The sequence below is a fragment of the Salmo trutta genome, chromosome 14, assembly GCF_901001165.1.
Source record: "Salmo trutta chromosome 14, fSalTru1.1, whole genome shotgun sequence".
NCBI classification, from domain to species: domain Eukaryota; kingdom Metazoa; phylum Chordata; class Actinopteri; order Salmoniformes; family Salmonidae; genus Salmo; species Salmo trutta.
Window position 1 is genome coordinate 28667884 of NC_042970.1, and position 17676 is coordinate 28685559.

At 43.4% G+C, this 17676-nt stretch overlaps 1 protein-coding gene across 4 annotated transcripts in view; it reads right to left on the minus strand.

The window, feature by feature from the left end:
* Positions 1-17676, minus strand: part of kcnab2a (potassium voltage-gated channel subfamily A regulatory beta subunit 2a) — a 134755-nt gene that overhangs the window by 69793 nt on the left and 47286 nt on the right. Inside the window, exon 1 of one of the 4 annotated variants that reach the window (XM_029775179.1) lies at positions 14868-15097. The exons of the other annotated variants lie outside the window; for them this stretch is intronic. Within the exon in view, the coding sequence (XP_029631039.1) occupies positions 14868-15085 (218 nt within the window). The 5' untranslated portion in view covers positions 15086-15097. Of the gene's footprint in view, positions 1-14867; positions 15098-17676 lie in introns of those variants that run through there. 4 annotated transcript variants of the gene reach the window in all.

Genomic DNA, 17676 nt, shown 5'->3' on the forward strand with positions numbered 1-17676 from the left:
GGAAAAGGGAGTGGATTTGGGCGGTAAATCCTGGTAACTAGGTTCTCACCATTCAACCCTTGGTAAGACCCTATTTTCTTTTTAAGTCACTTAGTTTTATAAACACAGTGCAGCGAGTAATAATTCACTTTTACTTTACTAAAAATGTCAGTGTCCTACCCAAGACCACAACAGTGAGAAGTTTGTGTTGAACTCTTGAAGGTAAGCTACTCTCTTAAAAAAGAAACCATCTGGGGTGTCACACTCAGGCAGGTGTGACCACTGACCAGTCCCCCCCTCTAACCAATGTAGGGCAATGTGTAGCTTATGTTAACCAGTTTTGGTGTGTTTATCTCTGGTCTTAGAGAGTGTCGACACGCAGATTAGAGTTGAAGTCAACCTGATGTTTTGAGGCAGCTGGCTCTCCCATGCACAGCTGTTGATAGGGTAACCCTCTGACATCTCTAGGGTGGTACAGGGTACCCAATGTCACAAGTCCAGCAATGGAATATATACTCCGCTCACATGATCAGCAGGGTGCTGCTGGAGTGATACCCAGCTATACTGTTACCCACTCAGCTATATAGTTACCCAGTAAATCATTGACCTTCCTCAGCGTCTCAGTGTGGCCTGGTCTACTTTGGTGGTCCTCCTAAGGGTCCCAGGTCTTAATGACACTGACATGATGCCTTTAAATAACTCTGGGGCCGACTGAGGAAAAAAAGCAAAGCACTGCAAAGCACTGTATGGCAACAGCCTTGTTAGCTGGATCTGAGGGGGGCTGTTAGGGAGGGAGGATGAGTTTGGGCCCACACAATACGAGAGGCAGGAGGAGGAGTGGGCGCTGCTTTGTGGATTTTTTATTTTAAAACATTTATCAAGTTATGCAAGGCCTGGAGAAGCGGCTTCTGCTAGACTGGATCCATTGTATTCTCCCTGGAGGGGTGGGAGACCTTAATAATACATGGGCAAAAGGGGCAAGTAGAGCAGAAAAAAGGGCTCTACGGTCATAAGCCCGACAGAGTACGGTGTTGGGATTGAGAGAGGACAAAGGAAAAGGGTGATTGCACACCAGCATGAACTGAATTTATTTTTTTGTTAACAGACTGTTCTGGAAATTCTCAAACTTCTTAGACGGGTTGGCTGATAACGTCATGAAATTGAAGTGCACACGTCGATGAGGCAGAAGGCCATGTGTTATGATTCTGAATGGTCAGATAGCTAGCAACAATGACATGAAGCTGCCATGTGGGGAATTGTAGGTGTTTTGATACCACGTCTTGTTTTGAGGTGTTTTGACTCGTCATGTCTATGCTAATATGGCAAACCACTTGCTAGCTAGATAATCAACAACTGTAACAATGTATGTGAGAGAAAACAAGTGCTCATTGTGAAAATGTATTTGTTTTCAATAAACATTTGTAGACAAAATATAGTTAACATGTCAACAATCTAAGCCAACAGTCTGTTTTGCCCCATAATTGTGCACGAGTCGGTTTTGTTGCCAAACAAACAACCAGTCTATAGGGAGGAATGATATAACATGCTTTTTACATTTGTATCACAAACCATTTGAGAAAATCATGATGAATGTGGCCATTTTAGGCCCTTTTTAGACCTATATTGTAGACTAAAACATGCAGAACTGAAAGAAACAATTTGGACCAATGTTAAATTAATTCCCCATTTTGTATTGCTAATGTAGGCAAAATGTACATTCATGAGAGGACTGGAATATACAGTGCACTCGAAAAGTACTCTAACAGACCCCTTAACTTTTTCCACATTTTGTTACGTTAAAGCTTTATTCTAGAATGGATTAAATAAAATAAAAAATATATCCTCAATCTACACACAATACCCCATAATGACAAAGCAAAAACAGGTTTTTAGATTTTTTCATATATAAAATGCACACACACACACACACCACACACACACACACACAAAAAAAAAAAGAAATACCTTATTTACATAGGTGTTCAGACACTTTGCTATGAGACTCAAAAGGCGTGGAGTTTGCCAAAAGGCCAAGATAAACAATTGAGGCAAAGATAAACGGAGCAAAGTACAGAGAGATACTTGATGAAAACCTGCTCCAGGGTGCTCAGGACCTCAGACTGGGGTGAAGGTTCACCTTCCAACAGGACAACGACCCTAAGCACACAGACAAGGTAACGCAGGAGTGGCTTCGGGACAAGTCTCAATGTCCTTGAGTGGCACAGCCAGAGCCCGGACATTAACATCTCTGGAGAAACCTGAAAAACGCTGTGCAGCGATGCTTCCCATCCAACCTGACAGAGCTTGAGAGGATCTGCAGAGAAGAAAATGGGAGAAATTCCCCAAATACAGGTGTGCCAAGCTTGTAGGGACATACTCAAGAAGACTTGAGGCTGTAATCGCTGTCAAAGGTGCTTCAACAAAATACTGAGTAAAAGGTCTGAATACTTATGTAAATGTAATATACATTTTTATTTAAACATTTGCAAACAAAAAAAATAACATTTTTGCTTTGTCATTATGGAGTATTGTGTGTAGACTGATACATTTTAGAATAAGGCTGTAACGTAACAAAGTGGAAAACATGTGGGGGTCTGAATACTTTCCGAATGCACTGTAAATAGCAGCAGAAGTGTCACTCAACGAATTATAAGTACTTGTGCAATGAAACCCAATTAATGTCGAGAACTTAAGAAAATATTCACACATGAGAGTTCCACTAATATATATGTAGCTTACACTGTACAAGGACATGTAAATATGGAGCAACAACCACAAACTTGGGTGCATCTTACAGGCTGGGGAGAGGAGCTACTTCCCCGTCACTCCAGTTTACACATAGTAATGTAATTTACCTGCAGCAAACTACAGGAGTACAGGCTACAGGAGAGTACAGTCGTAGCCAAAAGTTGAGAGAATGACAAATATTAATTTTCACAAAGTCTGCTGCCTCAGTTTGTATGATGGCAATTTGCATATACTCAAGAATGTCATGAAGAGTGATCATATGAATTGCAATTAATTGCAAAGTCCCTCTTTGCCATGCAAATGAACGGAATCCCCCAAACACATTTCCACTGCATTTCAGCCCTGCCACAAAAGGACCAGCTGACATGTCAGTGATTCTCTCCTAAACACAGGTGTGAGTGTTGACGAGGACAAGGCTGGAGATCACTCTGTCATGCTGGTTGAGTTTGAATAACAGACTGGAAGCTTCAAAAGAAGGGTGGTGCTTGGAATCATTGTTCTTCCTCTGTCAACCATGTTACCTGCAAGGAAACACGTGTCGTCATCATTGCTTTGCACAAAAAGGGCTTCACAGACAAGGATATTGCTGCCAGTAAGATTGCACCTAAATCAACCATTTATCGAATCATCAAGAACTTCAAGGAGAGCGGTTCAATTGTTGTGAAGAAGGCTTCAGGGCGCCCAAGAAAGTCCAGCAAGCGCCAGGACCGTCTCCTAAAGTTGATTCAGCTGCGGGATCGGGGCACCACCAGTATAGAGCTTGCTCAGGAATGGCAGCAGGCAGGTGTGAGTGCATCTGCACACACAGTGAAGCAAAGACTTTTGACAGATGGCCTGGCGTCAAGAAGGGCAGCAAAGAAGCCACTTCTCTCCAGGAAAAACATCAGGGACAGACTGATATTCTGCAAAAGGTACAGGGATTGGACTGCTGAGGACTGGGGTAAAGTCATTTTCTCTGATGAATCATCTTTCCGATTGTTTGGGGCATCCGGAAAAAAGCTTGTCCGGAGAAGACAAGGTGAGCGCTACCATCAGTCCTGTGTTATGCCAACTGTAAAGCATCCTGAGACCATTCATGTGTGGGGTTGCTTCTCAGCCAAGGGAGTGGGCTCACTCACAATTTTGCCTAAGAACACAGCCATGAATAAAGAATGGTACCAACACATCCTCCGAGAGAAACTTCTCCCAAACATCCAGGAACAGTTTGGTGACGAACAATGCCTTTTCCAGCATGATGGAGCACCTTGCCATAAGGCAAAAGTGATAACTAAGAGGCTCAGGGAACAAAACATCGATATTTTGGGTCCATGGCCAGGAAACTCCCCAGACCTTAATCCCATTGAGAACTTGTGGTCAATCTTCAAGAGGCGGGTGGACAAACAAATACCCACAAATTCTGACAAACTCCAAGCATTGATTGTGCAAGAATGGGCTGCCATCAGTCAGGATGTGGCCCAGAATTTAATTGACAGCATGCCAGGGTGGATTGCAGAGGTCTTGAAAAAGAAGGGTCAACATTACAAATATTGACTCTGCATCAACTTCATGTAATTGTCAATAAAAGCCTTTGACACTTCAGTATTCCATAGTAACATCTGACAAAAATATCTAAAGACACTGAAGCAGCAAACTTTGTGAAAATTAATATTTGTGTCAGTCTGAAAACTTTTGGCCACGACTGTAGACTTAATGACAATGACCTAATGTCGTTACACTGTTTTCTAACGGCTCTCTTTCCATTTGTCAAAATGGCGGGTGCACAGCTGGATAATGGAATTTTTTGGTAGCCTCAAAGTGATTTGTTTGATATGGTTGTGTTCATGCCACATAAGGTAGTATATTTTATAGTTAAAATACATGTTTTTTTTTTATGTCACGGTATAATTCGCACTCTGCAGTAAGGCATTATCACAGATGGCTACTTACAAACCATTAGCCCTGAAATTAGATGAAAGCCTTAAGTACTGCAGAGGGTGCAGGATAGAATACAGTAGACCAAATCTGAGGTGGAAAATCTCTACCACCTAGTGGTCAACAACTCCCATTACAAATAAAGAAAAATATTGGCAACTTGACACAATCTGTGTAGACTCCAAGCACTAACTACTGAATTATGGCCAACTCATGAACTAGGGTGTAAAATTCAACTCTGATTCAACTCATGTATTATATTGAATGTAGGCTACCTATTGTGTGTGTGTTCATTTGTTTAAAATTGCCTTGGCTGAGAGGGTAGGCTACCAGCAGTGGTTAGGCCTAGTGAAGGGTAAATGTAAGTAAATGCGATTTACCCACCTTAAAAAAAAATTATAATATGCACTTAAAGTATAGGGAGCATTACTTTCTTCACAGTGACCGGCAATCAGTTTACTCATGCACCTACAGTGGGGGGGAAAAAGTATTTGATCCCCTGCTGATTTTGTACGTTTGCCCACTGACAAAGAAAGGATCAGTCTATAATTTTAATGGTAGGTTTATTTGAACAGTGAGAGACAGAATAACAACAAAAATATCCAGAATAACGCATGTCAAAAATGTTATAAAATTATTTGCATTTTAATGAGGGAAATAAGTATTTGACCCCCTCTCAATCAGAAAGATTTCTGCCTCCCAGGTGTCTTTTATACAGGTAACGAGCTGAGATTAGGAGCACACTTAAAGGGAGTGCTCCTAATCTCAGCTTGTTACCTGTAAAAAAGACACTTGTCCACAGAAGCAATCAATCAGATTCCAAACTCTCCACCATGGCCAAGACCAAAGAGCTCTCCAAGGATGTCAGGGACAAGATTGTAGACCTACACAAGGCTGGAATGGGCTACAAGACCATCGCCAAGCAGCTTGGTGAGAAGGTGACAACATTTGGTGTGATTATACGCAAATGGAAGAAACACAAAAGAACTGTCAATATCCCTCGGCCTGGGGCTCCATGCATGCAAAATCTCGCCTCGTGGAGTTACAATGATCATGAGAACAGTGAGGAATCAGCCCTGAACTACACGGGAGGATCTTGTCAATGATATCAAGGCAGCTGGGACCATAGTCACCAAGCAAACAATTGGTAACACACTACGCCATGAAGGACTGAAATCCTGCAGCGCCCGCAAGGTCCCCCTGCTCAAGAATACATATACATGCCCGTCTGAAGTTTGCTAATGAACATCTGAATGATTCAGAGGACAACTGGTGAAAGTGTTGTGGTCAGATAAGACCAAAATGGAGCTCTTTGACATCAACTCGCCATGTTTGGAGGAGGAGGAATGCTGCCTATGACCCCAAGAACACCATCTCCACCGTCAAACATGGAGGTGGAAACATTATGATTTGGGGGTGGTTTTCTGCTAAGGGGACAGGACAACTTCACCGCATCAAAGGGACGATGGAAGGGGCCATGTACCGTCAAATCTTGGGTGAGAACCTCCCCTCAGTCAGGGCATTGAAAATGGGTCGTGGATGGGTATTCCAGCATGACAATGACCCAAAACATACGGCCAAGGCAACAAAGGAGTGGCTCAAGAAGAAGCACATTAAGGTCCTGGAGTGGCCTAGCCAGTCTCCAGACCTTAATCCCATAGAAAATCTGTGGAGGGAGCAAAAGGTTTGAGTTGCCAAACGTCAGCCTCGAAACCTTAATGACTTGGAGAAGATCTGCAAAGAGGAGTGGGACAAAATCCCTCCTGAAATGTGTGCAAACCTGGTGGCCAACTACAAGAAACATCTGATCTCTGTGATTGCCACCAAGTACTAAGTCATGTTTTGCAGAGGGGTTTCCCCTCATTAAAATGCAAGTCATTTTATAACATTTTTGACATGCGTTTTTCTGGATTCTTTTGTTGTTATTCTGTCTCTCACTGTTCAAATAAACCTACTATTATAAATAATTTCTTTGTAAGTGGGCAAACGTACAAAAATCAGCAGGGGATCTAATACTTTTTCCCCCCCACTGTATTTTTTTTAACACTACATCCAGGCTTCTGGTAGGTCTATTTGAAGTTCATGGGAATACACACTGTAGCCTAGTGTGTTAGGGTGACCATCCTGTTTTTCCCGGGACAGTTTCAGCCCCATCGCTGGTGTCCTGAGTTCAGGCTACAAAAAAGGTAAATTTGTCAGCAAGACACGTCAATGAATATAGGCCTAATCAATGGTAATGGCTGAATGTCATTACTCACACCTTTTGGTGTTTTGCAGCAGATGTCCATTTCCATTCATCAAATGGATCTAGTAGTCTATACATGCAGTTTGGATGCTTGAATTATTTTAGAGTGGAAGAACGGATACTTTAAGTGATTTGTTTGACAAATCAGATTAAAATATCATGACTGGTTGTGTTCCTGCCACATTAAAATATAATACATTACGTCATTACTAGGATCATTAAAAAAAATACAAAGATCCCGAAAGTCAGGGTGTAAGTCGCACTCTGGTTAGGCCTATGCACTATCCATGATATGCATTTGCATTTAGTAAAAAAAGTATTATTAAGAGATCGATATCATGCTCAGACCTCCTATTCCCACGTTTAGTGAGGCATGAACCTCGAGAGCATCCAGTCTGCGCTCTACAGTGAGGCTGTAACAACTACATCCATTAGGTGGCGACATACTCAGATTTGAGAATTCACCTTTTACAAAAAGGCATACTTGCCAATCATTGTCATATCAACCAAGAAACATGAAATGAATGAAAAATACAGTTGAAATAGAGGCCAACTCTACATTCCCACAGTAACACTATTAGCATCTACAGATGGGACTATCATCAACATTTGAACTAACTATGTACTAACCATATTCCTAGTAGGGCTGAATATTTTCCCAGTATTTTACAAAATGTTCCATCCTGAGAATAAATCACTTCTCTCGGGTAACCCGGTATTTCCCATTCAAAAGTATTAGAGAGCATATAAAATGTGTCTGGTTTTGATTAGCATGAAAATTCAAACCTGATGCTACCGGAGCATGTTGAGCCACATATTAAATATACTGCTCCAAAAAAATAAAGGGAACACTTAAACAACACATCCTAGATCTGAATGAATGAAATAATCTTATTAAATACTTTTTTCTTTACATAGTTGAATGTGCTGACAACAAAATCACACAAAAATAATCAATGGAAATCCAATTTATCAACCCATGGAGGTCTGGATTTGGAGTCAAACAAAATTAAAGTGGAAAATCACACTACAGGCTGATCCATCTTTGATGTAATGTCCTTAAAACAAGTCAAAATGAGGCTCAGTAGTGTGTGTGGCCTCCACGTGCCTGTATGACCTCCCTAAAACGCCTGGGCATGCTCCTGATGAGGTGGCGGATGGTCTCCTGAGGGATCTCCTCCCAGACCTGGACTAAAGCATCCGCCAACTCCTGGACAGTCTGTGGTGCAACGTGGCGTTGGTGGATGGAGCGAGACATGATGTCCCAGATGTGCTCAATTGGATTCAGGTCTGGGGAACAGGCGGGCCAGTCGATAGCGTCAATGCCTTCCTCTTGCAGGAACTGCTGACATACTCCAGCCACATGAGGTCTAGCATTGTCTTGCATTAGGAGGAACCCAGGGCCAACCGCACCAGCATATGGTCTCACAAGGGGTCTGAGGATCTCATCTCGGTACCTAATGGCAGTCAGGCTACCTCTGGCGAGCACATGGAGGGCTGTGCGGCCCCCAAAGAAATGCCACCCCACACCACGACTGACCCACCGCCAAACCGGTCATGCTGGAGGATGTTGCAGGCAGCAGAACGTTCTCCACGGCGTCTCCAGACTCTGTCACGTCTGTCACATGTGCTCAGTGTGAACCTGCTTTCATCTGTGAAGAGCACAGTGCGCCAGTGGCGAATTTGCCAATCTTGGTGTTCTCTGGCAAATGCCAAACGTCCTGCACGGTGTTGGGCTGTAAGCACAACCCCCACCTGTGGACGTCAGGCCCTCATACCACCCTCATGGAGTCTGCACATTTGTGGCCTGCTGGAGGTCATTTTGCAGGGCTCTGGCAGTGCTCCTCCTTGCACAAAAGGCGGAGGTAGCGGTCCTGCTGCTGGGTTGTTGCCCTCCTACAGCCTCCTCCACGTCTCCTGATGTACTGGCCTGTCTCCTGGTAGCGCCTCCATGCTCTGGACACTACGCTGACAGACACAGCAAACCTTACCACAGCTCGCATTGATGTGCCATCCTGGATGAGCTGCACTACCTGAGCCACTTGTGTGGGTTGTAGACTCCGTCTCATGCTACCACTAGAGTGAAAGCACCGCCAGCATTCAAAAGTGACCAAAACATCAGCCAGGAAGCATAGGAACTGAGAAGTGGTCTGTGGTCCCCACCTGCAGAACCACTCCTTTATTGGGGGTGTCTTGCTAATTGCCTATAATTTCCACCTGTTGTCTATTCCATTTGCACAACAGCATGTGAAATGTATTGTCAATCAGTGTTGTGGACAGTGGACAGTTTGTTTTCACAGAAGTGTGATTGACTTGTAGTTACATTGTGTTGTTTAAGTGTTCCCTTTATTTTTTTGAGCAGTGTACATTGTATGACCCCTACATTAACATTTAATGAGCAAAAGCCCCAAAAAGCCCAAATGATTGTGCCATTATCGAACACATATAGGGTACTGCACATTACGTATGACAGAAAAACAAAAGCCCATAGATGTAGCTAGTTATATGCTCGAGTAAATAAATGAAACTAGCTCATGCAGGCAAATCTTTGAGTGTGAACTGTATTACTGTACTGCATTGTGGACTGGAATTACGCACATCATTCAAACTATGATAAAGCAGAAGAGAACATTCAATTCTGGACAGTGAATCGCCTTTAAAAAGACAACAACAAAAAAAATGTTCAGAGAGCTATTCTTGTCTAGCTTTTTCCTGCATGGGACTCCAAAAGCTGCTTGCGGAGCACAGCTGCTTGCGTACTGCGCAGGAGACAGAGGCTATAAATTAGAAGCTTATCATGCATAACCCACTATAAATTAGAAAGCGGTAGGCTAGGAGATCATATACAGTATATAAAACAATTTAGAACAGGATTATCAATTTTGGATGCAATTTGAATGGAGTTGGAGAAAGAGAAGACTGCGAGAGAGTGCTCACACGTGGACGGATTTAAAGCAATTATATTTGAGTCAGACCATTTTAAAACTCTGCAGCTGCAATTAAAAAAAAAAAAAAAGGTATAACATTAACAATTAAAAAAAATAAGGTGACCCCCGAAAGCCAGATGGAGATGGGAAATTAGATGCGCATTCAGTCTTTATATTACTGTTGCATAGGCTATGCTGCAGCAAATATAGGGCTACATGTCACAACTTGGATGGAAAATGACTGGGAGGATAATAGCGGACAATATTGCCACTCCTATTTGCCATATCTTCAATTTAAGCCTACAAGCAAGTGTGTGCCCTCAGGCATGGAGGGAAGCAAAAGTTATTCCCCTACCTAAAGATACTAAAGCCCCCTTTACTGGCTCAAATAGCCGACCAATCAGCCTGTTGACCATCCTTCGTAAACTTTTGGGAAAAAAAATGGTGTTTGAGTAGATATCAATTTGTTTTACTGTAAAATAGCATTCTAAGACTTTCAGCACGCTTATAGGGAAGGACATTCAACAAGCACAGCACATACACAAATGACTGACAATTGGCTGAGAGAAATTGATGATTAACAAAACAGCCCCCCCAATCTTTTTGACTTCAGTGCGGCTTTTGACATTATCGATTATAGTCGGTTGCTTGAAAAACTTGTGTTATGGCCTTACACCCCCTGCTATATTGTGGGTAGAGAGTTACCTGTCTAACATAACAGAGAGTGTTCTTTGATGGAAGCCTCTCTGACAAAATCCAGGTAGAATCAGGAATTCCCCAGGGCAGCTGTCTACGCCCCTTAGTTTTTTCAATCTTTACTAACATGCCACTTGCTCTGGGTAAAGCCAGTGTGTCTATATATGCGGATGACTCAACACTATACACGTCAGCTACCACAGCGACTGAAATGACCGCAACACGTATGGCGCTGCAGTTAGTTTCAGAATGGGTGGCAAGGAATAAGTTAGTCATAATTTGTAAGTCGCTCTGGATAAGAGCGTCTGCTAAATGACTTAAATGTAAATGTAAATATTTCTAAACTAAAAGCATTGTATTTGGGACAAATCATTCACTAAACCCTAAACTAAATCTTGTAATGAATACATGTGGTAATTGAGCAAGTTGAGGAGACTAAACTGCTTAGAGTAACCCTGGATTGTAAACTGTCAAGGTCAAAACATATTGATACAACAGTAGCTAGGATGGGGAGAAGTCTCTCCATAATAAAGCGCTATTCTGCATTCTTAACAGCACTATCAACAAGGCAGGTAGACAGGCCCGAGTTTCGTCGCACCTGGACTACTGTTCAGTCGCCACAAATAGGGACTTAGGAAAATTGCAACTGGCTCAGAATAGGGCAGCACGGCTAGCTCTTGGATGTACACAGAGCGCTAACATGAATAATATTCATGTCAATCTCTCCTGGCTCAAAGTGGAGGAGAGATTACCACTTACAAATACAAGTATTGATGAAGTCAATGACATGTTGAATGCATCAAGCTGTTGGTTGAACTACTAGCACACAGCTCAGACACCCATGCATACCCCACAAGACATGCCAGAGGTTTCTTCAGTCCCCAAGTCCAGAACAGACTATGGGAGGTGCACAGTACTACATAGAAATTTATTCCACATCAAGTACCAATGCAAGCAGTAAAATTAGATTTAAAAAACAGATACAAATACACACAACAGCAGGGACTGAAGCAACAAACATAGGCACAGACAGACATGCATACAAATACATGGATTTTGTGTTGGAAGATACTGTACGAGGTAGTAGAGTTGGGGCCTGAGGGCACACAATATATGTTGTGAAATCTGTTGTAAATGTATTGTACTGTTTTCAAAAATGTATAACTGCCTTAATTTTGCTAGACCCCAGGAAGAACAGCTGTTGTCTTGGCAGCAGCTAAATCGGGATCCATAATAAATACAAGAAAGTGGGGATAGTTAGCGTGTCCATTATCATGATATATTCTTGCCACAGACACTCACAGTACCTCAGTCTCATCTAACAGGAGTGAGGGAAGACAGTCAAAGACTGACTAGCACCAAATCTATTCTATCAGGGATGGCTCCTTTACCCCATCCCCTTATGTCTAGCCCTCTGCACTGGACAACTTTCTCTTCTCCACCACTCAAAATCCAAGTAAGCTTAGGACTATACATGTCAGTACTGTGTGTCAACCATAGACTAGGACTACAAGGCAATTTAGAACTTTTATGAAACATTTGAGACCTGTGACACACCCACTGAAAATAAGTTTGCTTCTTTTTACAGATGGCTTTGTGTTATTCAAGCTAACAGTCATCAAGAGTGCGTTGGATAAGGCTGTAACGTAAAAGAGTGCGTTGGATAAGGCTGTAACGTAAAAGAGTGCGTTGGATAAGGCTGTAACGTAAAAGAGTGCGTTGGATAAGGCTGTAACGTAAAAGAGTGCGTTGGATAAGGCTGTAACGTAAAAGAGTGCGTTGGATAAGGCTGTAACGTAAAAGAGTGTGGAAAAAGTATTTCCGAATGCACAGTACTTCAGTAATTACATATTTAACCACTTGTCTATTCGCTATCAAATCCACTCTTCTTGTTGATAAACAAAGGGTTGAATAAAGAGAAAATACCTTATATCCTCAATTCGTTGGGGCATGGACTCCACAAGGTGTCGAAAGCATTCCACAGGGATGCTGGCCCATGTTGACTCCAATGCTTCCCACAATTGTGTCAAGTTGGCTGGATGTCCTTTGGGTGGTGGACCATTCTTGACGCATACGGAAAACTGGAGTGTGAATTACCCAGCAGCGTTGCCGTTCTTGACACAAACCGGTGCGTCTGGCACCTACTACCATACCCCTTTCAAAAGCACTTCACTTTTGTCTTGGCCATTCACCCTCTGAAGGGCACACATAAACAATCCGTTTCTCAATTGTCTCAAAGCTTAAAAAAAACAGTCTTTAACCCGTCTCCTCCCATTCATCTACACCGATTTACCAATTGACATCAATAAGGAATCATATCTTCCACCTGCATTCATCTGCTCAGTCTCATGGAAAGAGCAGGTGTTCTTAATGTACACCGAGTGTACATAAAGGGCTAAGTCTGGTTTACGGTACAGTATAGATATCTGCCCATGTCTCATGTCACAGGTATAATGTAGTGTAGCAGCCGGTCAGGTAGAACAGCTCAATAGTATTGTTCCTCTGGCTCTGACCACAAACACATAATGATGGCGTTGTATCTGCTGTGCTGACCTAATTGCAGCCCTAATTACAGAATTGTACACTGATCAGGATACAAGAGCTAGCTGGGCTATCCTTCAATATATTTGGTAACAAACACCAGCAGCTACATACTGTACCATAAGCCAGACTAAGACCTTTGTGTATACACATTGAGCAGAATGAGTAAAACCCATCATGGACAACTGGGGGAAAATGACAGACTGCAGAGGACAAAGGGATGAAGTCAGTACTCAGAGGGACTCTGGTTTGAATATGGGAGAGGCACCATAGAGCTCCTTGTAAACTAACATAACTCCGTCTTACCTGCCTCATCACCTGCCTCATCACAATGCTCTATAATCAGTCAGCCCGCCATGGAACAATGAGTGAGATTTACAGCACATGAAGAATGGGGCCTGCAGTCCGCCAATGTCAATGGCACGCAACACTGCCTGGTAGCCACCCAACTGCCTCTGACCCCTGGGAACAGACAGCAATCATCCCTTACTATAGCCAAAACAATAACAGACATCACCGGCCTTTGTCAAAACAACAACAGTATTCCCGGACTTCAGACAAGCCATCCCTGCCCATCATCCAAACAGCTGCTACACCAGTCTTCAGACAAAACAACCATCCCTGCACTGGGTTAAAACAGCAGCAGGGAGGCTACCCCTGCTTTACAGACCTTGTCATTAGTGGGGCCTGATTCACATCATGGCTGGCTCATGTACTACACAGACTGCTAATTGTTTGAGGATGTGGACCACACTACTGTTAATGCCAAACTGCACACATTATACCAGACAGTACTGAGGTTGAAGCCTTATTGAACCGCATCACTCTGGTTTAGGTTGGGGTGAAAGTTAGGGGTTAGATTCATCTCTCGTGGGCAGACTACGTGAACATACATGGTACCATAGATCTGTCATGATACAACAGGATGTGCAAGATCGAGCAGCATTAGTGCCAGTGTTTGGGTTTTTCATCACTGATTAAATTGGACAAATAACGATTTCACAGGTGTTAGCATCTTTTGAATTTCAGAAGGGAATGGGACATTTGGCCCATAGACTTTCCCATAACGTGCAAAGAGAGGGTGGAGCTCTTCATTCTGGTTCCGATCCTCGTTCTAATCGCTTCTCTTAACAAGTACGGACCCAGAACTCACTCGAGCATCTGACCAATTACGCAAAACTTTCGTTTAGGGTTAACTGAGATTAGGGTTAGCCATGCGCAAAACACACTGCAAGAGTCGCATGTTACCACATAGTTAATGTACAGTATGTAACCTAGCCTCAGAACACGACAACATGTCTACCATTTGACTACTCAGACAGAGGGGGGGGGAAAAACAGGGTCAGGTAAATCCTTATGGAACAGTGTGTCCTTCCCATCTTGTTGGGAAAATATGCCAGCGACCTAGATGATTAAAATAAAACGAGAGCCAGTACCATAAAGAGCAGTCTGGCCAGAGGAGAGTCCAACACTGCACAGCATCATACAACTAGTGAAACAGCTCTATTCATACTTATACGTTGGCATTAACCCATACATTTGATCCGCACTGTGATTCACTGAGTCAAAGACTTTCCTCAGAACAGGTAAATAATGACAAGAGAGCAAGGTGGGCAGTATACGTAGCACAAAGTAGACAATTATAATCTGCCTGAGCCTCAGGTGGTCTACAAAAACTTCCTCACGCCCACTCCTCTTGCCTGTACGCATACAGTATACTCTGCTACCTGGTCAGCGGCAGCCTGTCTTCAAGTCTCACCTGCCCATTAAGCCAATCATTAGGTCTCACCTACCCAGCCCCAGGTATGCCCTGACCTTACCTGTACTTCATGCCAGTCTGGTAGGACACACACTCCTCCAGGGCCAGGCCGTTCATCTTCAGGAAGTCCTCCATGTTCTTGACCTGAGCGGCATGCCTCTGCTCCCTGAGGCGCTGCAGCTCCCCTGGGTCGGTGGGCCGTGGCTGATTTAGGCCCTGGTCCGAGTGGTAGCGGCTAATGCCACTCCGCATGCTCTCGCTGTATGACATGGACAGCATCTTGCCACTGCCACTGCTTTTCCGTATAACACTGCCTGGCCCGCCCGGTTTGGGGATCTGTAGGTTTTCGGAATGAGCGTACATGGATTGACGCCTCACTGCCGCCCAGGGAGGCTGACCCCCTGACAACCCTCCCGCAAGCATCCCCCCTACTCTTGCTGTCGCCGCAGTGACCCACCGCTCAGTGAGAGAGAAAAGTGGGTCTGGGACAGGAGCTAGCAGGACACAGCCACCTCCTTAAATAGCGCCGGACTACTCCCATAAGAGCTCTCCTGCTCTGCTCGGGGCAGCAGTATCACACAGCCATGCATGGTGTAATCAGAGTCATGGCACCACCCCCCAGGAAAGACACACAATGGCAGGGTGCATTCAGCTGACCGCCTTGTGGTTAACTAAGGAGCAGGACCATGCAAGCGGCATAGGTACATTGGGGACAGCAGGAGGAGGAGACATTCAGACATGGACCAGAGCAGGCAGACACCGTTCTGGGTTTTCTACTTGGATGTAGGGGGAGAGTCAAGAGAAACTGACCTTCATGTCTTAAAGTAATGGACTGTCGTTTCTCTTTGCTTATTTAAAGCTGTTCTTGCCATAATATGGACTTGGTATTTGACCAAATAAGGCTATCTTCTGTATACCACCCCAACATGTCACAACTGATTGGCTCAAACGCATTAAGAAAATAAATTCCACAAATTAACAAGGCACACCTGTTAATTGAAATGCATTCCTGTTGACTACCTCATGAAGCTGGTTGAGAGAATGCCAAGAGTGTGCAAAGCTGTCAAGGCAAAGGGTGGCCATTTGAATAATCTAAAATCTATTTAGATCTGTTTAAACACTTTTTTGGTTACCACATGATTCCATATGCGTTATTTCATTGTTTTGATGTCTTCACTATTATTCTACAATGTAGAAAATAGTAAAAATAAACAAAAACCCTTGAATGAGTAGGTGTTCTAAAACTTTTGACCAGTAGTGTAGTGGCAAGAAAAAGTATGTAAACCCTTAGGAATTATCTGGAATTCTGCATAAATTGGTCATAGATGAAGATCAGATCTAATTTTAAGTCACAAGACAAACACAGTCTGCTTAAACTACTAACACACACACTATTGTATTTTTCTAGTCTATATTGAATACATCATTTAAACATTTACTGTGTAGGTTGGGAAAAGTACGTATGTGAACCCCAAGGCTAATGACATCTCCAAAAGCTAATTGCTAACCTGGAGTACAATCATTGAGATGAGATTGGAGATGTTGGTTAGGGCTGCCCTGCCTTATAAAAAAAATAAATCACAAAATTTGAGTTTGCTCTTCACAAGAAGCATTGCCTAACGTGAACCATGCCTCAAACAAAAGAGATCTCAGAAGACCCAAGATTAAGAATTGTTGACTTGCATAAAACTGGAACGGTTACAAAAGTATCTCTAAAAGCCTTGATGTTCATCAGTCCAAGGTAAGACAAATTGTCTATAAATGGAGAAAGTTCAGCACTGTTGCTACTCTCCCGAGGAGTTGCCGTCTTGCAAAGATGACTGCAAGAGCACAGTGCAGAACGATCAGTGACGTTAAGAAGAATCCTACAGTGTCAGCTAAAGACTTACAGGAATCTCTGGAACATGCTACCATCTCTGTTGACAAGTCTACAATACATAAAACAAACAAGAATGGTGTTCATGGGAGGACACCACAGAAGAAGCCACTGTTGTCCAAAAAAAACATTGCTGCACGTCTGAAGTTCGCAAAAGAGCATCTGGATATTCCAAGGCGCTGCTGGCAACATATTCTGTGGACAGATGAAACTACAGTTGAGTTGTTTGGAAGGAACACACACACACACCACTATGTGTGGAGGAAAAAAGGCACAACACACCAACATCAAAACCTCATCCCAACTGTAAAGTATGGTGGAGGGAGCATCGTGGTTTGGAGCCACTTTGCCGCCTCGGCCTGGACAGCTTGCTATCGTCGACTGAAACATTAATTCCCAAGTTAAGACATATCTGCCAATTGAAGCTCAACATAAGTTGGGTGATGCAACAGGACAACGAGCCAAAACTCAACCCGATTGAGATGCTGTGGCATGACCTCAAGAGCGTGGTTCACACCAGACATCCCAAGAATATTGCTTAACTGAAACAGTTTTGTAAAGAGGAATGGTCCAAAATTCCTCGACCGTTGTGTGCAGGTCTGATCCTCAACATTTGGTTGAGGTTATTGCTGCCAAAGGAGGTTCAACCAGTTATTATATACAAGGGTTCACATACTTTTTCCACCCTGCACTGTGAATGTTTACACAGTTTGTTCAATAAAGACATGAAAACGTATTGTTGTGTGTTATTAGTTTAGGCAGACTGTTTGTCTATTGTCGTGACTTAGATCGGCTCCCGAGTGGCGCAGTGGTCAAAGACACTGCATCCCAGTGCAAGAGGCGTCACTGCAGTACCTGGTTCGAATCCAGGCTGCATCACATCCGGCCGTGATTGGGAGTCCCATAGGGCGGCGCACAATTGGCCCAGCGTCGTCCGGGTTTGGCCGGGGTAGGCCGTCATTGTAAATAAGAATTTGTTAACTGACTTGCATAG